This window comes from Melanerpes formicivorus, unplaced genomic scaffold (assembly GCF_026170545.1).
Source record: "Melanerpes formicivorus ecotype bairdi unplaced genomic scaffold, bMelFor1.0.p_v2 SCAF_62, whole genome shotgun sequence".
Taxonomy (NCBI): Eukaryota; Metazoa; Chordata; class Aves; order Piciformes; family Picidae; genus Melanerpes; species Melanerpes formicivorus.
Window position 1 is genome coordinate 4,014,022 of NW_027142414.1, and position 22,300 is coordinate 4,036,321.

General features: G+C 44.7%; 2 protein-coding genes across 6 annotated transcripts in view; one reads left to right on the plus strand and one right to left on the minus strand.

Moving 5' to 3' along the window:
* The window catches only part of CDAN1 (codanin 1), a 36,084-nt gene extending 19,469 nt beyond the window's left edge, over window positions 1-16,615 (plus strand). Inside the window, exons 14-29 of one of the 3 annotated variants that reach the window (XR_010990286.1) lie at window positions 271-437; window positions 1,436-1,517; window positions 2,156-2,245; window positions 3,397-3,451; window positions 4,429-4,562; window positions 5,596-5,699; window positions 6,726-6,875; window positions 7,324-7,387; window positions 8,483-8,561; window positions 9,564-9,721; window positions 10,499-10,606; window positions 10,975-11,038; window positions 12,158-12,360; window positions 13,038-13,145; window positions 14,554-15,584; window positions 16,542-16,615. Coding sequence is in view for 1 of the 3 variants with exons in the window: in XM_068162232.1 (XP_068018333.1) it covers window positions 271-437; window positions 1,436-1,517; window positions 2,156-2,245; window positions 3,397-3,451; window positions 4,429-4,562; window positions 5,596-5,699; window positions 6,726-6,875; window positions 7,324-7,387; window positions 8,483-8,561; window positions 9,564-9,721; window positions 10,499-10,606; window positions 10,975-11,038; window positions 12,158-12,360; window positions 13,038-13,145; window positions 14,554-14,679 (1,692 nt within the window). In the remaining 2 variants the exon portion in view is untranslated. Of the gene's footprint in view, window positions 1-270; window positions 438-1,435; window positions 1,518-2,155; window positions 2,246-3,396; window positions 3,452-4,428; window positions 4,563-5,595; window positions 5,700-6,725; window positions 6,876-7,323; window positions 7,388-8,482; window positions 8,562-9,563; window positions 9,722-10,498; window positions 10,607-10,974; window positions 11,039-12,157; window positions 12,361-13,037; window positions 13,146-14,553; window positions 16,517-16,541 lie in introns of those variants that run through there. The other 2 variants (XR_010990285.1, XM_068162232.1) reach the window with 2 other exon arrangements.
* The window catches only part of STARD9 (StAR related lipid transfer domain containing 9), a 132,237-nt gene continuing 120,748 nt past the window's right edge, over window positions 10,812-22,300 (minus strand). For 2 of the 3 annotated variants that reach the window (XM_068162231.1, XM_068162230.1), the window contains exons 31-34: window positions 22,084-22,289; window positions 21,572-21,651; window positions 21,003-21,161; window positions 18,963-20,034 (exon numbers count right to left, since the gene is read on the minus strand). In XM_068162231.1, coding sequence (XP_068018332.1) covers window positions 19,933-20,034; window positions 21,003-21,161; window positions 21,572-21,651; window positions 22,084-22,289 — 547 coding nt within the window. In that variant the 3' untranslated portion in view covers window positions 18,963-19,932. Of the gene's footprint in view, window positions 10,933-18,962; window positions 20,035-21,002; window positions 21,162-21,571; window positions 21,652-22,083; window positions 22,290-22,300 lie in introns of those variants that run through there. The other variant, XR_010990284.1, reaches the window with a different exon arrangement.

Consider the following 22,300-nt stretch of genomic DNA (forward strand, 5'->3'; position numbering starts at 1 on the left):
GAGGCAGGGGTCACACCTTGACACCACCTGCACATAGTCAGGCTTTGCAGTCTTACTTGTGAAATCCCCAGTGGGACGTCTGGTCACTGCCATAGTGTGGTTTTTACCTTTGCTCTTGTGCAAAGAAATGTTTTCATTAGCCAGTGAGTCACCTCTTATTTGTACAGAAGATGAAATCCTAGAAAGAAATGGCAAGACAGAGGTAAAGCTTTTCTTGAAGTATCAAAAGGTGACATCAAGCTGCTGCTTTGTCTTCTGTTGTCCATTAAGACCCTGCCTGTACTGGATGTATTGAGGCTTCTGAGACAATCTATTCGGGATCAGCGTTCTATCCTCACTATTCCTTGGCTTGTGGAGTACCTTTCCCTTGTGGATCACGTTGCACCTTTCCTTGATTACTACAGGAAAGTATTTTGTCTGTTGCTGCAGGTATACAGGTAAGAGCATAGGAAAGGATATTTTTTGAAGATTGCTTGCTTAGCTGAGGTGCCTGGTGTCTGACAGTGCTGGACCTAGTCTGACCTTCTTATACGAGTTTGTGGGTTTTTTTTGTGCAAATCACAAGTACTTCTTTGTTGAGGAATGGCTTGAATCTAAGGGACATGGCTCTATGGAACAGCTGCTTGAACAAAAAGTGTAGGCCGCACTCCATCTTGTTGTTTACTGCTCACAGTTAGCCAAAATGTTGATGTAGCCAGCTCATCGTGGCCTAGTAGCTATGCTTGCAGCTCTGCTTCAAGATAACAGCATTGAAACAAAGTGTAAGTAAAACAGAGAACTAATTAGAGAGGAGCTTGTGAAATTGCACGTAGACCTAACTGTATGTAGGCTGGATATTATAATGTAACCCTGGACTAATAGCCATTAGAATGATGACACTTGTGCATATTTAGCTGAGATGCTTTATAAGCTGTGTGTTTGAACAATAAAGTTGAAGCTTGCTTATCAATCATATTGATTGCTGCGGGCTTTCCTCACCGTTTTCTCCAACACTTCTTGTCTCACATAAAGCTGCAGAGGGAGCATAGCCTAAACTCTGAGGTGAATATTTGGTTTAAAAATGTGGGTTTTTTTAAGTGAACAACACTTCTAAAATCACTATTCCCTCATTCCACATCTGCAGCTGTGACTCTTAAACCTTGAATTTGAACCTTAGGCCATCCCTAACTAATGCTGTATTTTCCCATAATGGAAGCATGTTTTAGAGATGTACTGAACAGTGACTTTTCCAGTGTAAACTTAAACCAGTGTTTCATTCAGGTGCATATGTACAAAGCAGTAGAGCTTGCTCTCTGCTCTTTAGGCAGACAAGTAAGGAAATGTGTACATGGAGGCAAACTGATTAGAAAGTGAGTGTTTGGGATATTTTTCCTTATTGAAAATTGACCTACTGAAATCTAACACACTCTGTCTTGCTGCCTTTGCTTCATGGCAGGTTAATGGTCCTTTCTGAAGATAAGGAGATGAGTTTCCTGAACAAGCTGCTGATCCTTGCAGTTCTGGGTTGGCTTTTTCAGGTAGAGTCTCCTGTGCACACAGCTCTTGCCTGAAGGCAAGCAGGGCACAGAACTCAATAGAAAATAGTACTGAAATGAGTGAAAACATTGTAAAACAGTAGCTATTTTGGGGTGGGTTTTTTTTTTTACATTAGTATGAAGTTTAAAGAATCCTTTGTGTTCTTCTAATGGAAAATTAGTTTTCTGTAGTGGAATTCTGTGAAGCAACTTCTCTTTTTTTTCCTGCTGAAACTCCTTCTGACTTAAAAATCTGCATCCTTGTAAGTAAATTGACAGCTGATTCCTGTTAGAACTAAAAGGTTTTGTCCAGGAGGCTGGCAGCTTTGAATGACTTATGTCTCTTAAAGTGATGAAGCTTCAAAATCCTTCTATGCCTCCACTTAGAAGTCAGGTAGCTGCTTAGAAGAAACCCATTGGAGAGGTGAAAAGTGATGGATGGAGAGGGTGAGGAAGGTGGCTTATGTTGCTGTGGTCATATAAATCTTTAATTTTATGGGAAGGTTCTGCTTAGGGCAGAGAGGATCCTTAGGGGATTCTTGTGGGTGGCAGGTAGGTGAGATTTTACTGTTGTCTTTATCAGAAATCATGTGAATTGCTAACTGCTGTTTGGATTGTAACTGCTGGGGTTTCTGTTTCAGGTTCCATCAGTCCCTGAAGAGTTGTTTTTTACCACTGATGTCAAGCAGGAGGGATTGATGATGGATACTGTGACATCTGCTCAGGCTTTGGTAAGTTAGTGCAGTAGCATGTCCTCTGAATCTGTGGATGAGGGTGGACCCACCACAGCCTCAGCTCTTTAAAATTATATCAGGATCTTGGCTTCAGTGCAGCTGTGTTGGCCATATATAGTCCAATGGGTGTGGTGCCCCAACCTGTCCCAGGTGCATCAGGCACATTCTGGAGCTTAAAGTCTTGCAGCTCTAGGGCTTTTGTCAGGCAGGAGCCATCTCACTTGCTGCCATAGCTTGCAGAAGAGGTGCCAAGTTTTGTTGAAGGATCAGATGCTGTTCTCCTGCTCACAGGTTACTGCAGGAAAGGGATTGCTGATAGAACTGTTAGTTTTTCATAGAAATAACTGAGTAATGGTGAACTCAACAGAAACAGTGAGGTGAGACTGTAAGAGCAAGGTTTATGTCTTTGGAGGCAACCATTCTCCATCTGCATATTAAAGGGCAACTGGAAATAGCACGAGCAAGCAGAAAAGGAGGTGAGTTTATGGCATGTGTGATGTTTCAGATAATTACCAGACATACCTAATTCCCAGAGAATACCTGGAAGTCTGAGCAGCATCTTTGCTCAGGTTTACATGTGTCTTACTGTAATTAGAAAACTCTGTTTCACTCTGTCTTTTCAGAGGCAGGGATGAGATGAAGGTAAGTGCAGTACTCACTGCCCAGGGGATGGATCTGAAGGAGCTTTCCCTCCTATGCCTCTAGCTGTGCTCTGCATCACTGGGGTGACAGTACTCCTCAGTGTGGTGCTGCAGTGGGTCTGAGTGAAGACACCTGTGGAGGTGTAATGCATATCAGATGTGCCTTGTTTAGTCTCCATGGATAGGTTTCTCTTTTACAAATAGCACCTGTGGCAACAGCCCTGCTGCCCTTTGCAATCATCAGCTGCCAGCTGGGCTTTCACAGTGATCAAGCAGAGGCTGAGCTATACTCAGTGTAGAGCAGCTCATTGTGTGTTACAGGGCTGGACTGAGCACTTGGGCTGCAAAGTTCATAATTTTACTGTGGATTTGGAATTCATTTATTTTTATTGTTTTCCTGGAAGGCAGCTCTGAAACCTGCCTCTGTGACCACATGTATGGGATTTCTGTTTTGAGAAGACTGCTTCTTTCCCACTGTGTCCTCTCAGCACTTCCTTTTCTTACCAGGACTCTGTACCATTGGTGGATCAGCAGTTGCTTTACACCTGCTGCCCCTATCTTGGTGAGTATTTTGTCTGTATTTGCTACATAAAGGAAGTTTATTACTATATATTTAGTTTTATTATATTTTGTGCTTTTTCTTTTGGTCATTTGATGTTGTGAGTCCTCAGAATTTTCCTTATCACTCCTCACAACTTCAGTTCTCAGTTCTTGATAAAAAGCTGTATTGCAGATGCTATGCAGCTGTGAGTAGTATCTAGAGAAGCTGGGGGAGATAGGCTACATAGCTAGAATAGTTGATCTAGAGAGCTGGAATGTGGAGGGACAGGGACATCACCTGGAAGGAAGCATTCTAAGGAGTTACATGTATCACTTTTCCCCATCATAGGTATAGGGAGAGGTGTTTGTACTGAGAGAAATGCCTTGATCCTTGAGCATTTATCTTCTTCCAGGCAGAGGGGAGGGATCCTTTTGTACTCAGGTGCTTTATCAGGTGGTTGTTTGAGAGATCTCTGGTGAAACATCTCTCTGTAGACAACAAATACCTAGATGGTGGGATGGTGCTCTGCTTCCTGGGATTTTTCTTGGAAAACTGTGTGTTAGCTCTGCATCATGAAAGTTTCCTAGGGGTTGAACATGTTTTTACACTTTTCCCTTGGTATTTAGTCCTGACCATGTTGTAATTGTGTGTAACTCTGCTTGCTTTGCTGTCCTTTGTAGACTTTACAGTTCCTGCTTGCCATGCTAAAAATGGATGCATTGAAAAGGCTGCTCCCTGATCCTTATGCACAAGTCCTGTGTGCCAGGGAGCTTCTTGGAAGCTTCTTCTTTTATCTTCAGAGCTTTGCCTGCCTTGCTGTGTCCTGCCAGTTAAATGGGTGGAAAGTCCTTCTGCTTTTCTGAAACTTCAGCTTTTACAGAAGCTGAGAGAATCTGCTGTAGAAACAGGACTGACAGTGTGAAAGTTCCCCTCTAGAGTCTGGATTTGTTCCCTTGCTCACGGGGCTGATGAATGCTTTTCTGTGTGTCTTCGTGCAGGTGAGCTGCGGAAGCTCCTTGCCTCTTTTGTGGCTGGCAGCGGAGCAAAAAACGGTGGCTTCATAAGGAAAATCACTCCCACAGCTGCAGAGTCCTTAGTGTCCAAGGCTTCTGTCACACAGCGGAAACTGCAGGTAATGAAATGAGGGAGTCACGAGGGGGAAAGCGGGGCACGAGCAGTTACTCGTGAGGATAGGGCACATGGCAGTGTCTGTCTCGGTATGCAAAAGAAGAGAATGGGCTTAGGCAGCAGGGAGCATGGTGTTTAACAGTTGGGTATTCTGACTGCCCTTCGTTTTGTTTCTGTTATGTGGCTGAGTGTTGAGATTGAGATGACTTCAGTAAAAGTTCTTTCTACTGGAACAACTAGCCTGTTGCTCTGTCTGCCTCTTCTCCAGCATAAAATGTTGCTGTTTCTCATACTCTCTTTTGGTGAGGTTGCAGCCATGCTTTCCACCAGAGTGAACTGAGTAGGAGCCTACAGGATTAACCAGCCTGTAATTCAAAGAGCAAATTCTGTCAGAACTTTACCATTCTTGCCTTTAGTGGCCATTTGCTTTTGAATAGAATAGAATTAACCAGGTTGGAAAAGACCTTTGAGATCAAGTCCAACCTATCATCCAACACCATCTAATCAACTAAACCATGGCAACAAGTGCCCCATCCAGTCTCTTCCTAAACACCTCCAGTGATGGTGACTCCACCACCTCCCTGGGCAGCCCATTCCAATGGCCAATCACTCCTTCTGTGAAGAACTCCTTTCTAACATCCAGCCTAAACCTCCCCTGGTGCAGCCTGAGACTGTGTCCTCTTGTTCTGGTGCTGACTGCCTGGGAGAAGAGACCAACCCCCACCTGGCTACAACCTTCCTTCAGGGAGTTGTAGACAGCAAGAAGGTCCTCTCTAAGCCTCCTCTTCTCCAGGCTAAGCAACCCCAGCTCCCTCAGCTTCATAAACCCTGATACTGAAGTTTAGGTTAAATAGTGTGAAGGAAATTGCAAATATTGTAGAGGGCTGCTGAATTCTACAGTAGCAGAAAGTTCTAGTGTAGGCAAATTGCCTGACTTACAGCACAATTCCAGATGGTGGTTAATGTGCATTCCTGTGTTGAGGAAAGGCATTGAAGTGAGGTGCTCTAATCAGTTGTAGCACTTTTATCTTGAACAGGCAGAATTGGAACAGGCCTTCTTCCACAACCAGCCTCCCTCCCTCCGGAGAACAGTCGAATTTGTGGCAGAGAGGGTGGGATCCAACTGTGTCAAGCACATCAAGTAAGTGCTGGGGATCTGTTCTGTGACTTAAGAGCTAACTCTAATGAGGAAAAGAGTTGATCCTTTAAAATTGTGTCTATAGGGGAAAGAAATCTTCCCTCAGAGTGTGTTGTATAGCTGTATGAGGCTATGGATGGCTATGCCAGTAGGGTCCAGCAACATCTCAGTGCCATCATAGAGGGAATTTTGTGAAGTGATGCACAGAGGAGGGTGTGGGACACTTGGATTATGAAGATAGTGTAGCATTTTGAGACTTTATATCCCTTTCAGAATGTTCTTGGTAAACAATGGGGAAAATTTCAGGTCAGATGGATCTCTGGAGGTCACCTGATCCAGACTCCTCCTCAGTGCAGGGTCAGCTTTCATCAGATGAGGGAAGCAGCAATTCCCCTTGACTTGCTGGCTGTGCTGTTCCTAATGTGAGCCCAGTTGGCTTTCTTTGGGCACTGCTAACTTACCTAACTTGTCTACTGGGAACCACAGATCCTTTTGTGCAGAGCTGCTCCCTAGCCAGTAGACCCCAGCTGGTACAGGTGCCCAGTCACCACCCCATTGTCAGCACATTTCTCCATCTTGTCACAGTCATGAATGGCAGCCCTGCCCTCTGGCATATCACTCATGAGCTGGTTGAGAGTTTGCACTGTCTCCTTGTCTAATTGTTGAAGACGCTAAAAAGTAAGCCCAGAAGGAATGCTGGTTGTAGGTGGCTGCTGTTGGCATCTTAGAACTTCTGACCACGGGTTCAGAGTATGAGGGTATTGCTACCAGAAGAGATACTTGTAGCCATGTTTGTTTCTAGCAGCTATGTGTAGATCTGTTTGAAGGCTTTCCAGTCTTGATTGTTAGTTTGGTGTCTTTCTTCCTTACAAAACAAGGAAGGATTATAGCACAGCACTAAACAAGGTGTGGTTAATTCTTCTTTAGCATATGGGATGGGTATCCTCCTAAACTGGGGAGGATGGCTACAATTAGTGTGTGCTGTTTCCTGTGTTGATTTCAGACTGATTGTCTTTGGTTTTTTTACAGGGCAACACTGGTAGCAGAGTTGGTTCAAAGGGCTGAAGTCATGTTGCAGGATAAAGTGAAGGAGGAGGATGCTAACCATGACAAGCTGCTTGAAGAGGTGTGCGCTCATCTGTATGAGGAAGGGGCCCAGGCTCTCATTAAAGGCAGAGAGTAAGGAGGAAAAGTTATTTAAACTTGTGCCTTCTCTTCTCTTCTCTTAGTGTGGAATCTGTAAGCCTGTCTTGGCTTGGCCTCTCAAACTTGGGTGCTGGTAACTATCAACCCTGACTTCTGCTCTTCTTAGGTCTGCTGCACCTCCACCAGTTAATGCCCTGTTTGTAGGCAGGAGTAAAGGTGCTGTGTGCTCCTCTGCATCCACCTCCAAATGGATATCCACCACAGCCACTGTGTTTTTCCTCTTTGGAAAATGGAGTATTGCAGCTTGGGTGGCTTGTACTTGCTTTGTCCTTGTCTGGTTTGTTTGCTCTGAGTTCACTGTACTCCTGCCACTGGTTTTGACTATAAGAGAGCATGTGAAAGTTGCTACAGTAATGAACCTCTGAGGCTTGTCCAAGAGCTCTGCCTAATCCTGTGGCACATTTTCTTTCTTTTCTTGCAGGTTTTGCAAAAAGAAAGGTCCTGAGGCAGTAAGAGTGTTACTACCAGAAGAGACATCTGCTGCAGTATGTATTTTCACTAAAACTTCCTAAAGGCTTTGACTTCAATTCTACATCATTACCATTTTTTCTATTGGTGCTGCACTTATCCCTGAATAGCTTAGGACAATGGAATCTATTGATGCCCTCATTTGAGGACTGATAGCTAAGGAGAGTCACCTCTGCCAGGCTTCTTTGGATATTCAGGCTCAAGTGATACTCCAGCCAGTAGTTAACTGTTGAGACTAAAATGGTATATCAATTGCATTCATCTTTCTAGGATGACACTTTAGTTTTATCATCAATGTCCCCAAGTGTTGATGGGGTTTGTATGGGGCTATGGAAGTTTGGGAAGTCAAAATGGGTCTGTCCTGTTACCCAGAGCAGCAGTTCCCATACAGAGATGGTGGTGCTCTGTCAGAATTCAGTTTTTTCCCCTCTAGCCTTCCTTCTGGCCTGCATCAGGAAGAGTGTGGCCAGCAGGAACAGGGAGGTCATTCTCCCCCTGTACACTGCACTGGTTAGGCCTCACCTCGAGTCCTGTGTCCAGTTCTGGGCCCCTCAGTTTAGGAAGGATGTTGACTTGCTGGAACGTGTCCAGAAAAGGGCAACAAAGCTGGGGAGAGGTTTGGAACACAAGCCCTATGAGGAGAGGCTGAGGGAGCTGGGGTTGCTTAGCCTGGAGAAGAGGAGACTCAGGGGTGACCTTATTGCTCTCTACAACTACCTGAGGGGAGGTTGTAGGCAGATGGATGTTGGTCTCTTCTCCCAGGCAACCAGCACCAGAACAAGAGGACACAGTCTCAAGCTGTGCCAGGGGAGTTTTAGGCTGGAGGTTAGGAAGAAGTTCTATACAGAGAGAGTGATTGCCCATTGGAATGGGCTGCCCAGGGAGGTGGTGGAGTCACCATCATTGGAGGTGTTCAGGAGGAAACTTGATAGGGTGCTTGGTGCCATGGTTTAGTTGATTAGGTGGGTTGGATTGGTTGATTAGGTTGGACACGATGACCTTGAAGGTCTCTTCCAACCTGGTCTGGTCTATTCTATTCTAATTCTGAGATCTCACTGACTATACTGCTGTGACTGGTAGTAAATCTTTCTCCTTTTGCCTTCCCTGTAAAGGTTTTAAGTAGTGCAGAAGACATTGCAGTGGAACTGGCTACTGAGAAAGCTTGTGGCTGGCTTTCTGCCAACATTGCAGGTGAGTCTCATCACCCTGAGCTGGCACTTGTAACCTGTGTTGTACTCTTCTCTTTTTCTGAGATCAAGAGATATAATTTGGTCCAGTGTTACAAAGTACTTGGTCCTACTTAGGGTGGTGTGTGTTTTTTTGGTAGTGGGAAGCATGCAGTGGCTCTGTCCTTCCTTGTTTAGGAATAAGAGGAATGATTTCTAGCTCTCAGAATCTTCTTCAGGGATTTTTCAGGCTTGGCTCACGTAAGTGATTTTTAGCTATGGAGACTTGTAGGATGGTGACAGTGAATGCTGCTTCTGAAAATGTTACCTAGGCTGAAGCTGTCATAGCACTTCAGATGTGTGGTACAGACAGCTGCTCTCTTAAGCCACCTTGTATTCCACATGTTCAGAGTGCTTCTGAAGTCTTCTGTATAACAAACACTTCATGGGCTGGCTGTATTTTCAGCAGGCTGAAGGCAACTATAGGCCTTTTACTCTGTAATAGTGCTCTGGCAAGGCCTCAGAATCTGTGAAAACCCACTGCTTCAGGAGGCTATGCCAAGAATCCAGGGAGGAATATCCAGCACTGTTTGCAGCAGCAGGAGTTTAGTGTTTTGGATGCTGGTCAAAACTTATTTTGGTAGTAAGCATATGGCTTTCATGGGCACAGTGGTTGAACTGGTGAGACCATGCTGAGTCAGCTTTCAGCTTTGGCTTTGCTTTCTGGCTTAGCCACTGTGAGCATTAAATCTGCTGAAATAGTTTGATGGAAAAGGAGATGAGTGGTACCTGGTGGTAATGGTTGGCTGCCTTTTAAAGCCGTGGGTTAACACTCTGCACCTGTGCCTCTGCCCATTAAGTGCCATGGGAGCTCAGAGTGAGAGGGGTTTGAAAACATAAATGTCCTTTCTTCGTTTGCCATGGCTCTTGCAATGAGAGGCTAATATGGGTAGTGTTTGGAAACAGCTGTCTGCCTCACTGGAGAGAAAAGCTGGACTAGACAGGATTTGTTCCCTGTTCTTTGTAGCGCTCATCAAAAGAGAAGTCAAGGCAACCTTCAACAGAATGCTGAAAGTCCCAGGGCTTCCCTTGGCCAGTGAGGATGCTCTGGAGTTGAGAAGGGACTGCCCTCCAGGCTGCCAGCACTGTGCTCCATTTCCCTCCCAGATCATCAATGAGATTAAGGTACATTCACTTCCTAGCTTGCCCTAACTGCCTTTTGATTTTTCACATCAGTGGAATTTCTTGGATTTTCTTGTTTAAAGAGGATGTTCTGGTTCTAAGGATCTGGCCATGAGGAGTGTTCAGGAGGCACAATGGAAAGGTCTCATGCTTTTCATCCCCCTGCTTGCTTTTTGCTTTCTTTCTTGAGCTAAAATAGAAAGAGGAGGGTAAGGTATGTGAGGAAACCAGGGACTTTTTCTGTACACTGTTGCTATTTGAAGATATTTTTGTTTGGTGTCTTGAGAGAGAACTTTCAAATCTCTATTTGTTTTCTTTCGTTTTCCATCCTGGGTTTCCGATGGTGGTAAATTGCCAAACCAGTTTGCGTACCATAACCCTCTCAGTGCTCTTTGTATTCAGCTTTGAGTTAACACTGAAGCTACCTTGACAATGTAAGGTATAATTTCTGTAGCACCTCTACCCTGAATTTGCTTGCTGCACTATCAGATTTATCTAGAACTTTCAGAGCTAGTTACTGCTAAGAAGGATGAACTGATTGCCCCCATTGACTTCAACTGCATAACATTAGTGAGAGCTATGGTAGAAAATCAGACTTAGGTAAGGCTGTGAAAAAATCAGCTTTAATCTGTTTTTTGTAGAGGATACCTGCTTAGTTTTTTGTAGTATCTTTCATGAGGATCTGAGAACTGTCCAGGTACTGTGCTGTCACAGGTAAAAGATCTGCTTGTGGAAATGCAGGATACTAATGGGTCAATTACTGCTCTCTTTTTCATCAAGGATGTGCTCTGTGTTGCTGTGGGCCCACGGGATGAGGGTGAAGTGATTGACTGCATCTGGCTGGAGTGCTTGCTGGGAAGATTGAGTCAGACTCTTCGATGCAGAAAGGTAGAAAAAGAAACCCAAAACCAACAAAAAAACCTTTGGACAACTTGAAGCTGTCTTCATACTTGTTAGTTTCCCTTGTCTCACAGTTCAGTTCAGTTGAATGGTTTTTATCTGAGCTTAAATATCACAAAGTTGCTTTGCAATTTTTATACTGTGCAGATCTGGTGGTTATTAAAATCAGCCTCTGAGGACCTCCTCTTCACACATGATCTTTTCTTGTCTTTCCATCTTTAATGGTCTTCTGATGACAGCTCCCTGCTTCATGCTGCAAATACCTTGCTCTCTTCTGATATTTTTGTCCCATGTGAAGTGTGCTTTTGTCTGGTCTGCAGCACGGGGACAAACATAAAACTTGGTTTGTTTTCCAGTTCATGTGTCCTACATCAGAACAGCAGCTGGCAAAGTGCACAGTTGAGTTGGCTTCTTTGCTGGGTAAGTCAGTCATGATATAAGCTATTTAAGAACGATAGCTGTTATTATAGTTCTCTTAAATCCTTGTGCTCAGAAACCTCAGTGTTTGATGTTTGATTCTCTTTGGTGTCATTGAGTCTGCAGATTTTTTTTCTGTCAGTTTGAGTGGCTGCTTTATTCCCTTCCACCTGCTGCAAAACAGCCTTGTGCTGTGACCAGCCAACCTTCTGACAGCTCTGCTCATTCACACCCTGTGGGGTTTGTTTCTTGATCCCTTCATTGAAATACATTCTGTGTTTGCCAGTACTTCTGCCTCTGAAAAGTTCCAGCTTAGGGTTTGGGGGTTTTTCCCCTGAAAGTAAGGGCTTTACATTGTATGCTCACTTAAATTGAGACTCCTGTGGGCATTTTCTGTTTAGTGTTTTTGTCGTGTGGGCTTTTGTTTTGTTTTCTCTTGCTCCAACGTGTTAAGAAAGATGTTTTTCTCAGCAGGAGCTAGTGATCTGGGGTGCAGGTGTTTGCTCCCTGGGCAGCCTTCTAATTTCATGGGTTTAGAACCTTCTTAAGAAGTTACACATACGGTTCATTCTTTCAAAAAGCAGCTGAGCTGAATGTTGTGAAGTTTCATTCTGGGAGGGCAGCAATGTAAACCTACCCCATTCCATTAGACTGTACCAAGGAAGATCTGGTGTCTTCCCTCTGTGAGTGTTTAGCTGCAGTTAAACACTGCTCTGTTTTGCTTTCAGCTGTATGAGGTTCTGCAACATCACCTGTAGCTAAAACCATAAACAACTATTTGATCTGTGTATAGATTTAAATGTTGTTTTGGTGTGTTCCTCCCCTTTGGAGTCTAACTCCTCTTTGTCATTTGGTAAACATTAGGCTGGCTTTTATTCAGTCAGCTGTCTTTCAAGACTTGGGGCTACATGCCAGCCAGTGGTGGTGTTTGAGTACTGTAAATCTCTTCTGTGTGGTACTCGTTTGTATAGTTTCAAAGCTCCGAATTCTGCATGTTTCTAAACTCCAATCCAGTGATTGTTTGGGTACCAGCTATGCCAAATGTGTTGTTGGAACAAGAAGATGACTGCAAAAGGAAAATAATGCAGCTGTAGAAGTTCAGCTTGCTTCCTTTCCTTACAGTTTCAGATCACGTTCCTTTGAGTGTCGGAATCAAGTCCCCAGAGAAAAGCTCCGAGAGGCTGCGTGTGAAGAGTAGTCCCACATATGGCCTTCTAAAACTGCTGCTTTCCATCTGGAAGGAGGACTTTGGGATACCTGTCCCTGTGCAGCTGATCTTCAGCAAGAAGAACATGGGATATCTTGCAGAAGTTAAGCAGCGAGAGGTAAAGCTGGTTGCAACCTGTGGAGCTGCAGGTTTCCACTCTGATCTCATACCTTCCTGTTCAGTTCCACTTGCCTGCAGTGCCAGCTGATTGCTCTTGTGAATGAGGCCAGCAGGGTTTGGGCTGCTGGTAGCTGACCTTGTTTCTGCAGGGGCATAGACAGAGGACTGCTGCTGCTTGTCAGTGTTGATACCTCCCTGGAGGGTGGTCAGAAAGGCGCAAGTTTAATTTAGGAACAAATAGCAAATTGGCCCATGTGGCCTGGGAGTTCGAGGACTGCACACAGGGGACTCTTCCATTGGTGTCTTGTACCAGCTTTCATTTTTGCCTGTGTGTTGGTGTTAGATCTTGTAAGATCATCAATTATGAAGCTGAAAATTGCCCTATTTAGTTGCAAGCTTTATGCAGCTTAGTTTGGGAGGCCAGGAACAAATTTTTCTTGAACACACAGGAATTAACACACAGTTTGGAAACAGAGAATGAGAAATTTTGAGACTTTATGGTGGGATATGACATATGAACTAATTTTCCATGGGATTGTCTGGTGTCCTTTGTTGCCACAGCCAGATAACTTTCTTCCTCCACATTCTGGTCCAAGAAGGAAGCCATGAATTATGTAGGGGTCAAGAAATTAATATGTTGATACTTAGTAATTTTTTTTTGTTCTTCTTCTGCAGTGGGATTTGTTCCTTTTCATGCTTCATGGTCTTGCAGAACATGAACTAATGAGGACTAGTGAAATAAAGAGTTGCTTGCATAGTCTTGAGAAGCTCCCCTGGCCCTCAGTAAGTACTTAGATGTGTGTGAACAGTGAGATATAAAGTAAAGCTACTTAAACTTGTAGTTCTGTTTCATGTAAGTCAAGCCCATAACCTTTCTTAGCTGTAGCTCCCACCTTATGCAGCAGGACTGGCTTCCAACGGGCTGAAAGCTGTACTGGTGTCAATCCCAGCACTGCCTGTGCAGTGGGGTCTGGCTGAAAGCTGTACTGGTGTCAATCCCAGCACTGCCTGTGCAGTGGGGTCTGGCTGAGAGCTGTACTGGTGTCAATCCCAGCCTTGCCTGTGCAGTGGGGTCTGGCTGAAAGCTGTACTGGTGTCAATCCCAGCACTGCCTGTGCAGTGGGGTCTGGCTGAAAGCTGTACTTGTGTCAATCCCAGCACTGCCTGTGCAGTGGGGTCTGGCTGAGAGCTGTACTTGTGTCAATCCCAGCACTGCCTGTGCAGTGGGGTCTGGCTGAGAGCTGTACTTGTGTCAATCCCAGCACTGCCTGTGCAGTGGGGTCTGGCTGAGAGCTGTACTTGTGTCAATCCCAGCACTGCCTGTGCAGTGGGGTCTGGCTGAGAGCTGTACTTGTGTCAGTCCCAGCACTGCCTGTGCAGTGGGGTCTGGCTGAAAGCTGTACTGGTGTCAATCCCAGCCTTGCCTGTGCAGTGGGGTCTGGCTGAAAGCTGTACTGGTGTCAATCCCAGCACTGCCTGTGCAGTGGGGTCTGGCTGAAAGCTGTACTGGTGTCAATCCCAGCACTGCCTGTGCAGTGGGGTCTGGCTGAGAGCTGTACTTGTGTCAATCCCAGCACTGCCTGTGCAGTGGGGTCTGGCTAAGAGCTGTACTTGTGTCAGTCCCAGCACTGCCTGTGCAGTGGGGTCTGGCTGAAAGCTGTACTGGTGTCAGTCCCAGCATTGCCTGTGCAGTGGAAACATTTCCAAGAAAATGGTAACCAGTTAAGAGACTGACTGACTTAGCAGCTCTGACCTCTAGCCTGAATGTGCTTGCCACGCTTCAGCCACGAATGACATGTTGGCAAGGGTCTTAACTGCAACCAGACTTGCATTTGAGCCTCTTAGCCTCTTACCACCAGAGTGGGAGTCAGAAATGCAAGAAGCTGCCCAACTGCCTTGCTAAAAATGGACGGTACTTTATGGCTGTGAGCGTTTGCTTGCTGGAGATGTTTAGCCATTTGAACTGTGGCACTAATCTTTTCTGAGCAGGGTGTGGGGATTGGAGGGGAAACTGAACATGCAGACTTACAGGCATTCATCTTTGCAATCAGTTTTCTAGCTTGTCTAGGTTTCTGCACTGGAAAACCATCAGTAAAAGGTTTAATCTTGTAAAGTTCTTCACTAGAAAAATTACCCAGGGCTTTCTGTTGGCATTTGCTAACGCAGGCTCTCTGGTGTGTGTGTGAGACAGGATTTCTTGAAAGAACTGGAAATGCTGTCCAGAGGATTTGTATCAGAACATCACAGAGAAGAGCCCAGGACCAAGCGGTGTGAGCTGCCCAGACAATCTCCAGGTACCGTGACAGCACAAAGTTAGTGGAGGTGAACGGGGCAAAAATCACCAAGGAAGATGCAAACAGAGTTTTTAGTGTCCCTGAATGCAGTGCCAGCTCTTTGCTGGGAGCTCCCTGCAGAGAAGAGGTCACTTTGTGCAAAACCCACACTGGTTCACAGACATTTTGCCATGGTGGCTATGCTGGAGGGTTTACATCATCAAGTGGATCTCCCAAGTCAAAAAAAAAGTCCTTTAAGCACCTTGATCATGGCTCAGAGCAGCCATCTTTGAGACTCACAGACACTTTGTGTATTGTGCGGCAACAGGCTGCAACCAAAGCCAGGAGTCAGCTCAAGTGGACACCTTCATGATCAGAGAGATGGTTTCCTGGTGGCTGCCTCTTCTCTTAATGTGATTCTTCATGCTGTCTTTTAAGAAAGACTGTATTGTCAGGGGAGGGAAAAGGGGCACCTGTATAACACCAAGATGAGCCTTTATTATTTATTTTTCATTGTAAGCTCAAGTTTTGAAGGTTTGATTTTAATTTTTTTTTTTAAGACTCGTTTTAAAAGTTAAACCATATTAAATATAAACACCAGAAGGCTAATGGCATTATTCTCAAGTAATAGCTGCAGCTCTTGTGGGAGCCAGAATTTGTAATTGTTTCCCAAGGTTTTTAACAGAAATAAGGGAGGAAATACCTCTTTATATTTTTTACTGAAGACAGTATTTTTTCAGACACTCTTATAGTTCGTGAACATAGATGACAGCTGGCTGCTACTCACTGTTTGTAATAATCCCTCTTGCCTTGAGTTTGGGTTTTATCAGGCAGGACATGCTGCAGCAAGAAAACTACAGCCTGGAAGAGCAGACATAATGGTAGTGCAGAAGCACTGTGACATTCCCTGGAGAGCTGCTTGTGAAAGGAATCCTTTCCGTGGAGGACAGTGAGTGTGACCTCCCATTCACCCCACCACATAGTTATTTCTTTAAACTGGGGTTTGTGGTGGGGAATCCTGGCAGGTAGCAGAGTATGATTAGGTGCTCATTAGCTGCCTCACAGGGGTTTTTCCCCTCCCTGTATGAGGGAGGACATTATTTCCTTGTTTCTAGGAGTGTCCTGTTAGTGCAGGGTGTTTTTCAGAACATCTGGACAAGGTGAAGCCCAAAGCTTTTCAGCTCTTCCTTGTGTAAGGTGAGAAAAGTTAAGGTGTGGGAGTCAGTGATTTGAGAAAAACCACAAACAGACCTACTGGGGTAGAGCTGCAGCTTCTGTTTAAAAATATAGCTGCTGCAGAGGGAGAAACTTCAGTGCCTGAACTGGACTGAGCTTTTTCTTCATTTGGTTACTAAGCATTGCAGTATGATTTGGCACTGTGCAGCTGCAGGTTTTCTGATGTGCTTGAAGCAGAAGATCCCTAGAAGCAGGCATGTTGTGCATGCAGCAAGGATATGGTTATACAAACTGAAGTAGCAAGTACACCACATCTTAGCACACCTGCTCCTCGTGGCTGAGTATTGTGTGACATTTTGCTGCAGAACTCATCTGGAGTTGTTTGTCGTAATAAACATGATTCAATGTCCTGGTTTGTGTTGAAGCTGTCACTATGTAACCTCTCTGTCCTGGGCTGAAGTACACAGGTGCCTTGTCACAAAGCACGGGGCAGAGAGAGTTTAGTAATGTCCCGTGTGCTTACACTGGAATACAACTTTATTTTGTTATATAAGAGGAGGTGATGGTGGTAGGAGGAGAAGCAGCTGGAATCCATAACAGTTAAAAAGGTGCTCTGGAACTGCCTTTATTTCGGTCAGGTTTGCATCTGTTTATCCATAGATGTTTCCATGACACCAAAACACCTGAATTGTTGTCTAATATAACATGCTTGGAAATGTTTATTTAAAAGGTGGCCAAGCCCCAAGCTCAGTTTACTTCCAGAGAGCATAATTGTGCCCTCTAGGGCAGAAGGCAGCCAGTTCTTGGAATGCAAACAAGCAGGTAAGAAAGTTCCATGTGCTTGTGTCTTAATGCAGTTACTCTCATTCCTAGGCATCCCGTGATCCTCAGCCCTGGCTGCTCTCTAGAGCCAGACACCTGACTGTAACTAAGCCTTGGGAGCAGTTGTGTGGTACACTGCTTTCTTCCTGGCGATGCTCAGCAGGGGGATTGCTCTCCTGGGGATGCACAACTGCAGTGTCCCTGGGATGGCTGACTTGAGCATCATCCCTGCTCCTTTGTGCACAGCCTCTAGCTGTAGTGCAAGCTGTGCTGCCAAAGAGAGCAGAAGAGAGAGCTCACAGCAAGCTAGGTCACTGTGTGGCCTTCCTTCTGTCCATCTTTCCTACTGTGAACTCAAAACTCTCAAATGACAATATAGAAAAATTGAATTTTATTAGCTTCCTTCTGGCTGTGCTTGTAGAGCTGTGTGGACTCAGGAAGAAACTTCAGCCAGTGCCTCATTTCAAACCAAACCCAGCCCTTCTCTTGGACAAGGCCCCAGGTCACAGAAGCTTAAGCAGGGGAGCGGCTGCTTGACTTTAACGCCTCAAATGGATACCGTGTGCACATTCCTTGGCAGGTAAGTAGGAGCTGCACATCTTCTAGCACCAGCTTGGCTTTATTACTTTTCCATCCAGTATAGCTGCACAGATGGGTATCTGCCTTAGCTCATGCAGAATAACATAGGGCAGGGGGTTTTTATTGTTTAGAAAATACCATTTATTGTGGATATGAAAATAGCAATCTTGATTGAGAGCAGAGATGCAACAGTAGGTGGTACAACACAGCTGCTTTGATCCCTACTGCTCAGCAGTAACTTACAGGAAGTTGGGTTTTGCCTGCTGTAGATTAACAAATCAGGTATCTGCTGCATTTTTGTTTCTTCCTTTCAAACAAACCAATTGCAAACATTAACAGGTACCATCAAATGTTACATTTGCAAAAGAAAACCTTCATATAAATAGGCTTTTTAGTATCAGTTGGAGATTGTAGTAAAAAAAAAAGTTACAGTAATTTAATACCAATAAAAATAAAACTTAGCTTTGATAGCATACAAAAATGCTTCAAACCAAGCATATATAAATAACTTAATTTGTAAACATAGAAAAGAAATCTCATGTATATATAAAAATAAACATCTGACGCACTGTACAGTAAGACATTGTCCTTCACAGGCACTGGCATCACTGATCAACAGGAGTCCTCCTAGATGGTTTTCCTACACAGACTGCATTGCCACTAGTGCCAAGCCCAAAACAAAAGGGAAAAATAGTGAAGCACTGAGCAAATCTTTTGTGGGTTGTATGAACACCTCCCCTACCTCCTCTGGCAATCCACAGGAGCAGCACTGGGATAATAGCAAATACCCTGTGTTGCTGCTTCTTTCATGTTTCCTAGGTCTTTTCTGTACTGGTTTGTTTGCTCTTCCTTTCTTGGTTTCTACTAAATAGGGGAGGGGACTGTGTGACAGGTTGCAAGCCTGTCATTTTCGTTTGGTTGCAGAAAGCTTGGTGTTGGGTTGCCTCTTTCTCCTGGAGGGGCTGTGGATGATGTATGACAGTGGATGTGAACCATGCCACAACTCAGTTGGCCAGGCTTTTAAGAAAAGGCAGAGCCTCACCAAAAGAGAATGATAACAGATTGGTGTTAGGGTTGTAACCATGACCATCTGAACACAGAACAAAGCAAAGTTCTAAGTGAAAGGCTTTGTTATCCTAGCTGGTATAGTTTGGGGCAGGGGGGGAAAGCCTTGAACTGCTATGTCTCGAAGCTGCTATTTTCTTAAATACCAATTTAAAATAGCTATTTTCTCCCCAAAATTAACACATTAACAGGAAGTAACACAGAAGCTGAGAGCCACACTTAAGACCTGTGTGAAGACAGACTAAACCTTGGCTCTTGAACTCAAAGGTGGGGAGTGCAGCCAATGTCACTGCGTGCTGGGAAAACTCTGCTTTTACCGGGAGCAGCTACAGGCAGGCAGCAGAGGCTGCCTCTGGTACGGGGGATGCTTGAATACACTTCTCTCACCTGACAATGAACAACGTGGGCTTTGCTGAGCTGAAGAAAGCATAGTGTAGCTTTTATTGCTTATCTAAGATATCTAAAGTGATTCTTTACCCTTGTGCTGAAGAACTAAATGAGGTTGGTTGTGGGTTGGTTTAATTTCAGGTATGTGTGACCAGACCAGAGTGTGCTGAACAAAGGTGTAAAGCCTGACAGCAGGATACTGGGCTAAGCTCAACAGTAGTCCCGTGAGGTAACTGGAACAGGAAGAGTCTGTAGTCACTGCCTCAAGACAGCTGGTCATGGTATAGACAAGGAAGTGTAGGAAGACTCTGGCCAGGTGAGAATTTAAATTCTTAATGCATTTGGGAAAGGCTTGGAAGGGCTGATGGAAAAAGCCATCGTGGAAAAATGCTGGAGCTACTCTAGCTTGCAGGGTTTAAATTCTGGAAACAAGCTGATTCCTCAGCACTGCTCCCTATTAACAGCAAAGTGTCACTGTTTACAACTGTCAGTTTGGTTTCTTTATTTCAAAGCACCTAATTCTGCAGTGCAGTAAAACTGTGTCCTGAGGTGTGGTGGTTTCCACTGATGCTGCATAGTATAGTGGCCATCTGAGACACCTTCTCTGGCTGCAAGCAGTCAGCCAAGTATTTACCTGGGGTGCAGGATGACTAGTGGAGATCCTGCTGGTCTAACTTCCCTTCTCCAGGGGAAGTACAGCCAGCTTGCTAAGTTACATGACTTATCTACACTGTTGGGAATTCTGCATTTGACACTTACCTCAACATTAAAAAGTGGCCTTGCAGCTCTACTCAAGAGCTTGTAAAAGGTCCAAGTCATATGTGGACTGTTTCCAGTTTGTGGTGCATTCCATTGCTTCCATTGGCTTTTTCCTCACTGCTGCCTAAACCTTCTTAAAGGGAGAAGGCTGACTTTTGAACCTCCCTGGAAACAGAAATTAGATAGCATACTTCTGCATGTAAGATGCCGGCTGTGCTAAAGCAAAGTCTCTTCAGGACAGCACATCTTCCTGCTGCTCCATGGTGGCTTTCCAACACTGTCTGCAGGAGGGCAGGTTCACCATTGAACTTGCTGGGTTTCTTCTGAGCAGTGTTGGCTAAAATGCTCTTTTTTTTTTCTAACTGTACTTTTGTTAGTTGAGTTAGGCTCCATAAGTGAGGCCTGACCATCACTGTCTTGTGAACCAGCATTTTACATGACCCTTACAGGTACTTGCATCTCTTTGTGGACTTTCAGCTGCTGTTAGGTGTCTGGTTTTGGACCAAATACTAACTAGCAAGTAAGTGTGCGAGCCGAGCGATCACCAGGGGCTGCCGCTTGGCCAGGGAGCTGAGGAGCCGTGCGGGGATGGCCGGGGCACCAAGGTCCACCTGCAGGAATCACAAGACAGGCCACACGTTGGGGTCTGCATCTGGGTTTGAACAAAACACTTCTCCAGCCTGGAACAGCTCTGATTGTTGTGAGTGTGTAAGCACAGAAGCACTTCACAGCCAAATGCCATCACTACTGTCGTACCTCTTCCTTCCACATTTTCCACAGCCTCCCAAAGCTCTGCTATTGGGTGTTGCTTTCAGCAAGGGTGAGCCCCACTGCTTTTGAGGTTGAGCTTAGATTAAACATTACTGGTTTGGGACAGATACAGTGTTACTGAAGTTGTATATGCATATACATGACATACATGCATCACAAAATACATATCTTAATTAACCAGAAAAATAATAGTTGTTAAATTGTACCTTAAAACTCTGATATGGATCAGTTGAAAGGACTAATACCATTTGTCTCTCAGATGAGCACTTAAAAAACATTTGACATGAAGGTATCCATCCTCTTCTGGACATGAAGTACTTGGTACTACTGTCTCAAAGAGAGCCTACTTTTCACAGGCATATGTAATAAATCTTATTCTTAACTGGAATCTTAATCTCTTTTGTATCTCTAAGTATGAACAATGCATAACTTCAGTTAGAAAAAGTTGTTAAGTATTTTCATGCACTTCTGAAAACAGCATAACCTGAGGTGGCCTTCCTCTGTCTACAGCAAGGTGGAAAATATAAACATGACCCTGGGTACCAGCTCACTGCCTGAGAACACGACGTGTGCCAAAAGAAACCTTTACCTTGGCACCCAAGGAGCTGCCTTAGAAGCTGTAAAAGCCAGGGATGGTGTGCTTAAGCACAATCCTAATACGGTTTTCTCTGCTGCTGTGCATTGTAGGTAAGGGTAAAAGGGAGGTGACATATGGTCACTTCATAAGGACTCTGCATTTTGTTACGTAGCAGCTCTTAAGCATTCTGATCTTTTTACACTCATCCTTGGACACAGAGCACAACCTTACCTGTGCCATGTAAATAACTCTGGTGATGTCTCTTCCATTCACTATGTCAGGTTCCAGTATCCAAGCACTTGGCAAAATCTCCCCTCTCACCACTTCTTTACAGGGGTGAGGCATGGATGCATCATAGACAGACTGAATAGCCAGGACAGACAAGTTCTCCTGCATGTGACAAAGTGGGAAGATGTCAAGTGGAAAAAAATTGAAGTGTGCATATAGTCATGTTTTCTTTGTTTGCCATGAAGTGTATTGCTCATATTACCTACACCTGCCTTTTCATAATAAATACCTACCTACCTTTTCATAATAAATACTATTTATTAGTATTTTTTTGTCATAATTTTGCATGTTTTTAACCAGAACCTACTGTGTCACACTTGTAACCCTGTGTAACTGAGGGGGCTTGGTTGACACCTGTCATTCACAGGAGGGCTTTACACATAATCCACTCTCATGTGATATCAGCAGTGTTTTTTTCCTGTTTAGGCAAGTATGAGCATGAGTCCTTTGTCCTTGACCCATGAGTTCAGAAGAGTTACTGATCCATGCTTCCGAGAGAAGGTTCACCTTACCTCTTTGGATTCCACAGTAATGCAGCAGAAATCCCGGGGCTGCTTTAGGTAACAGAGGGAGGCATCAGTCACTAAATACACTGGGTAAAGAGCACCAAAGAGAAAGAGAGGGACATTAATTACACTTGGACAACTTTAACTTGTCACAGTTTCCCCTCCACCCCTTATAATATGCATGTGCATATTTTATTGCAACCTCTTGTTGCCTGAGGGAGAGGCCTCTGGTTAATATGCTGTAAGATGCACTCAGATGCTTTTTTTGAAAGCCCCAGAAGCTCGACTCTGACTTTCAAATCCCTGTCTCTAATGGTGCTTCTGCAGCAAGGTGTGTTTTACATTATCCTTGCTTTGGGAGAGTCTTGCAAAACTGAAGTCCCTACAGCAAGTAATGAAACTGTTCTTGAGACCTAAAGAAATTACATAAGCTGCCTCTACCTTTCTTCCTGGCTGGCAGAGTGAGCTGACAGGGTCTGCAGTGTCACTGGTGGCCACTTGTTAGCATGGATACTCACCCAGCTGAATGTGGCTGGTTACCTTCTTGTGGACTCGAGCCGTGTTGATGGATCTGTCATACAGGTGCCTTTTGCCAGGATCTCTCACCAGTCCCCACACATAGGGAAGAGGTCTTTCTATCACCCCTGCACCCAAGAACCCATGCCTGGTGGCAGAGGGGAAGACTTTGTAGTAAACCAGCACCTCTTTTTCTGTACATTGATACCTGCCAAAGAC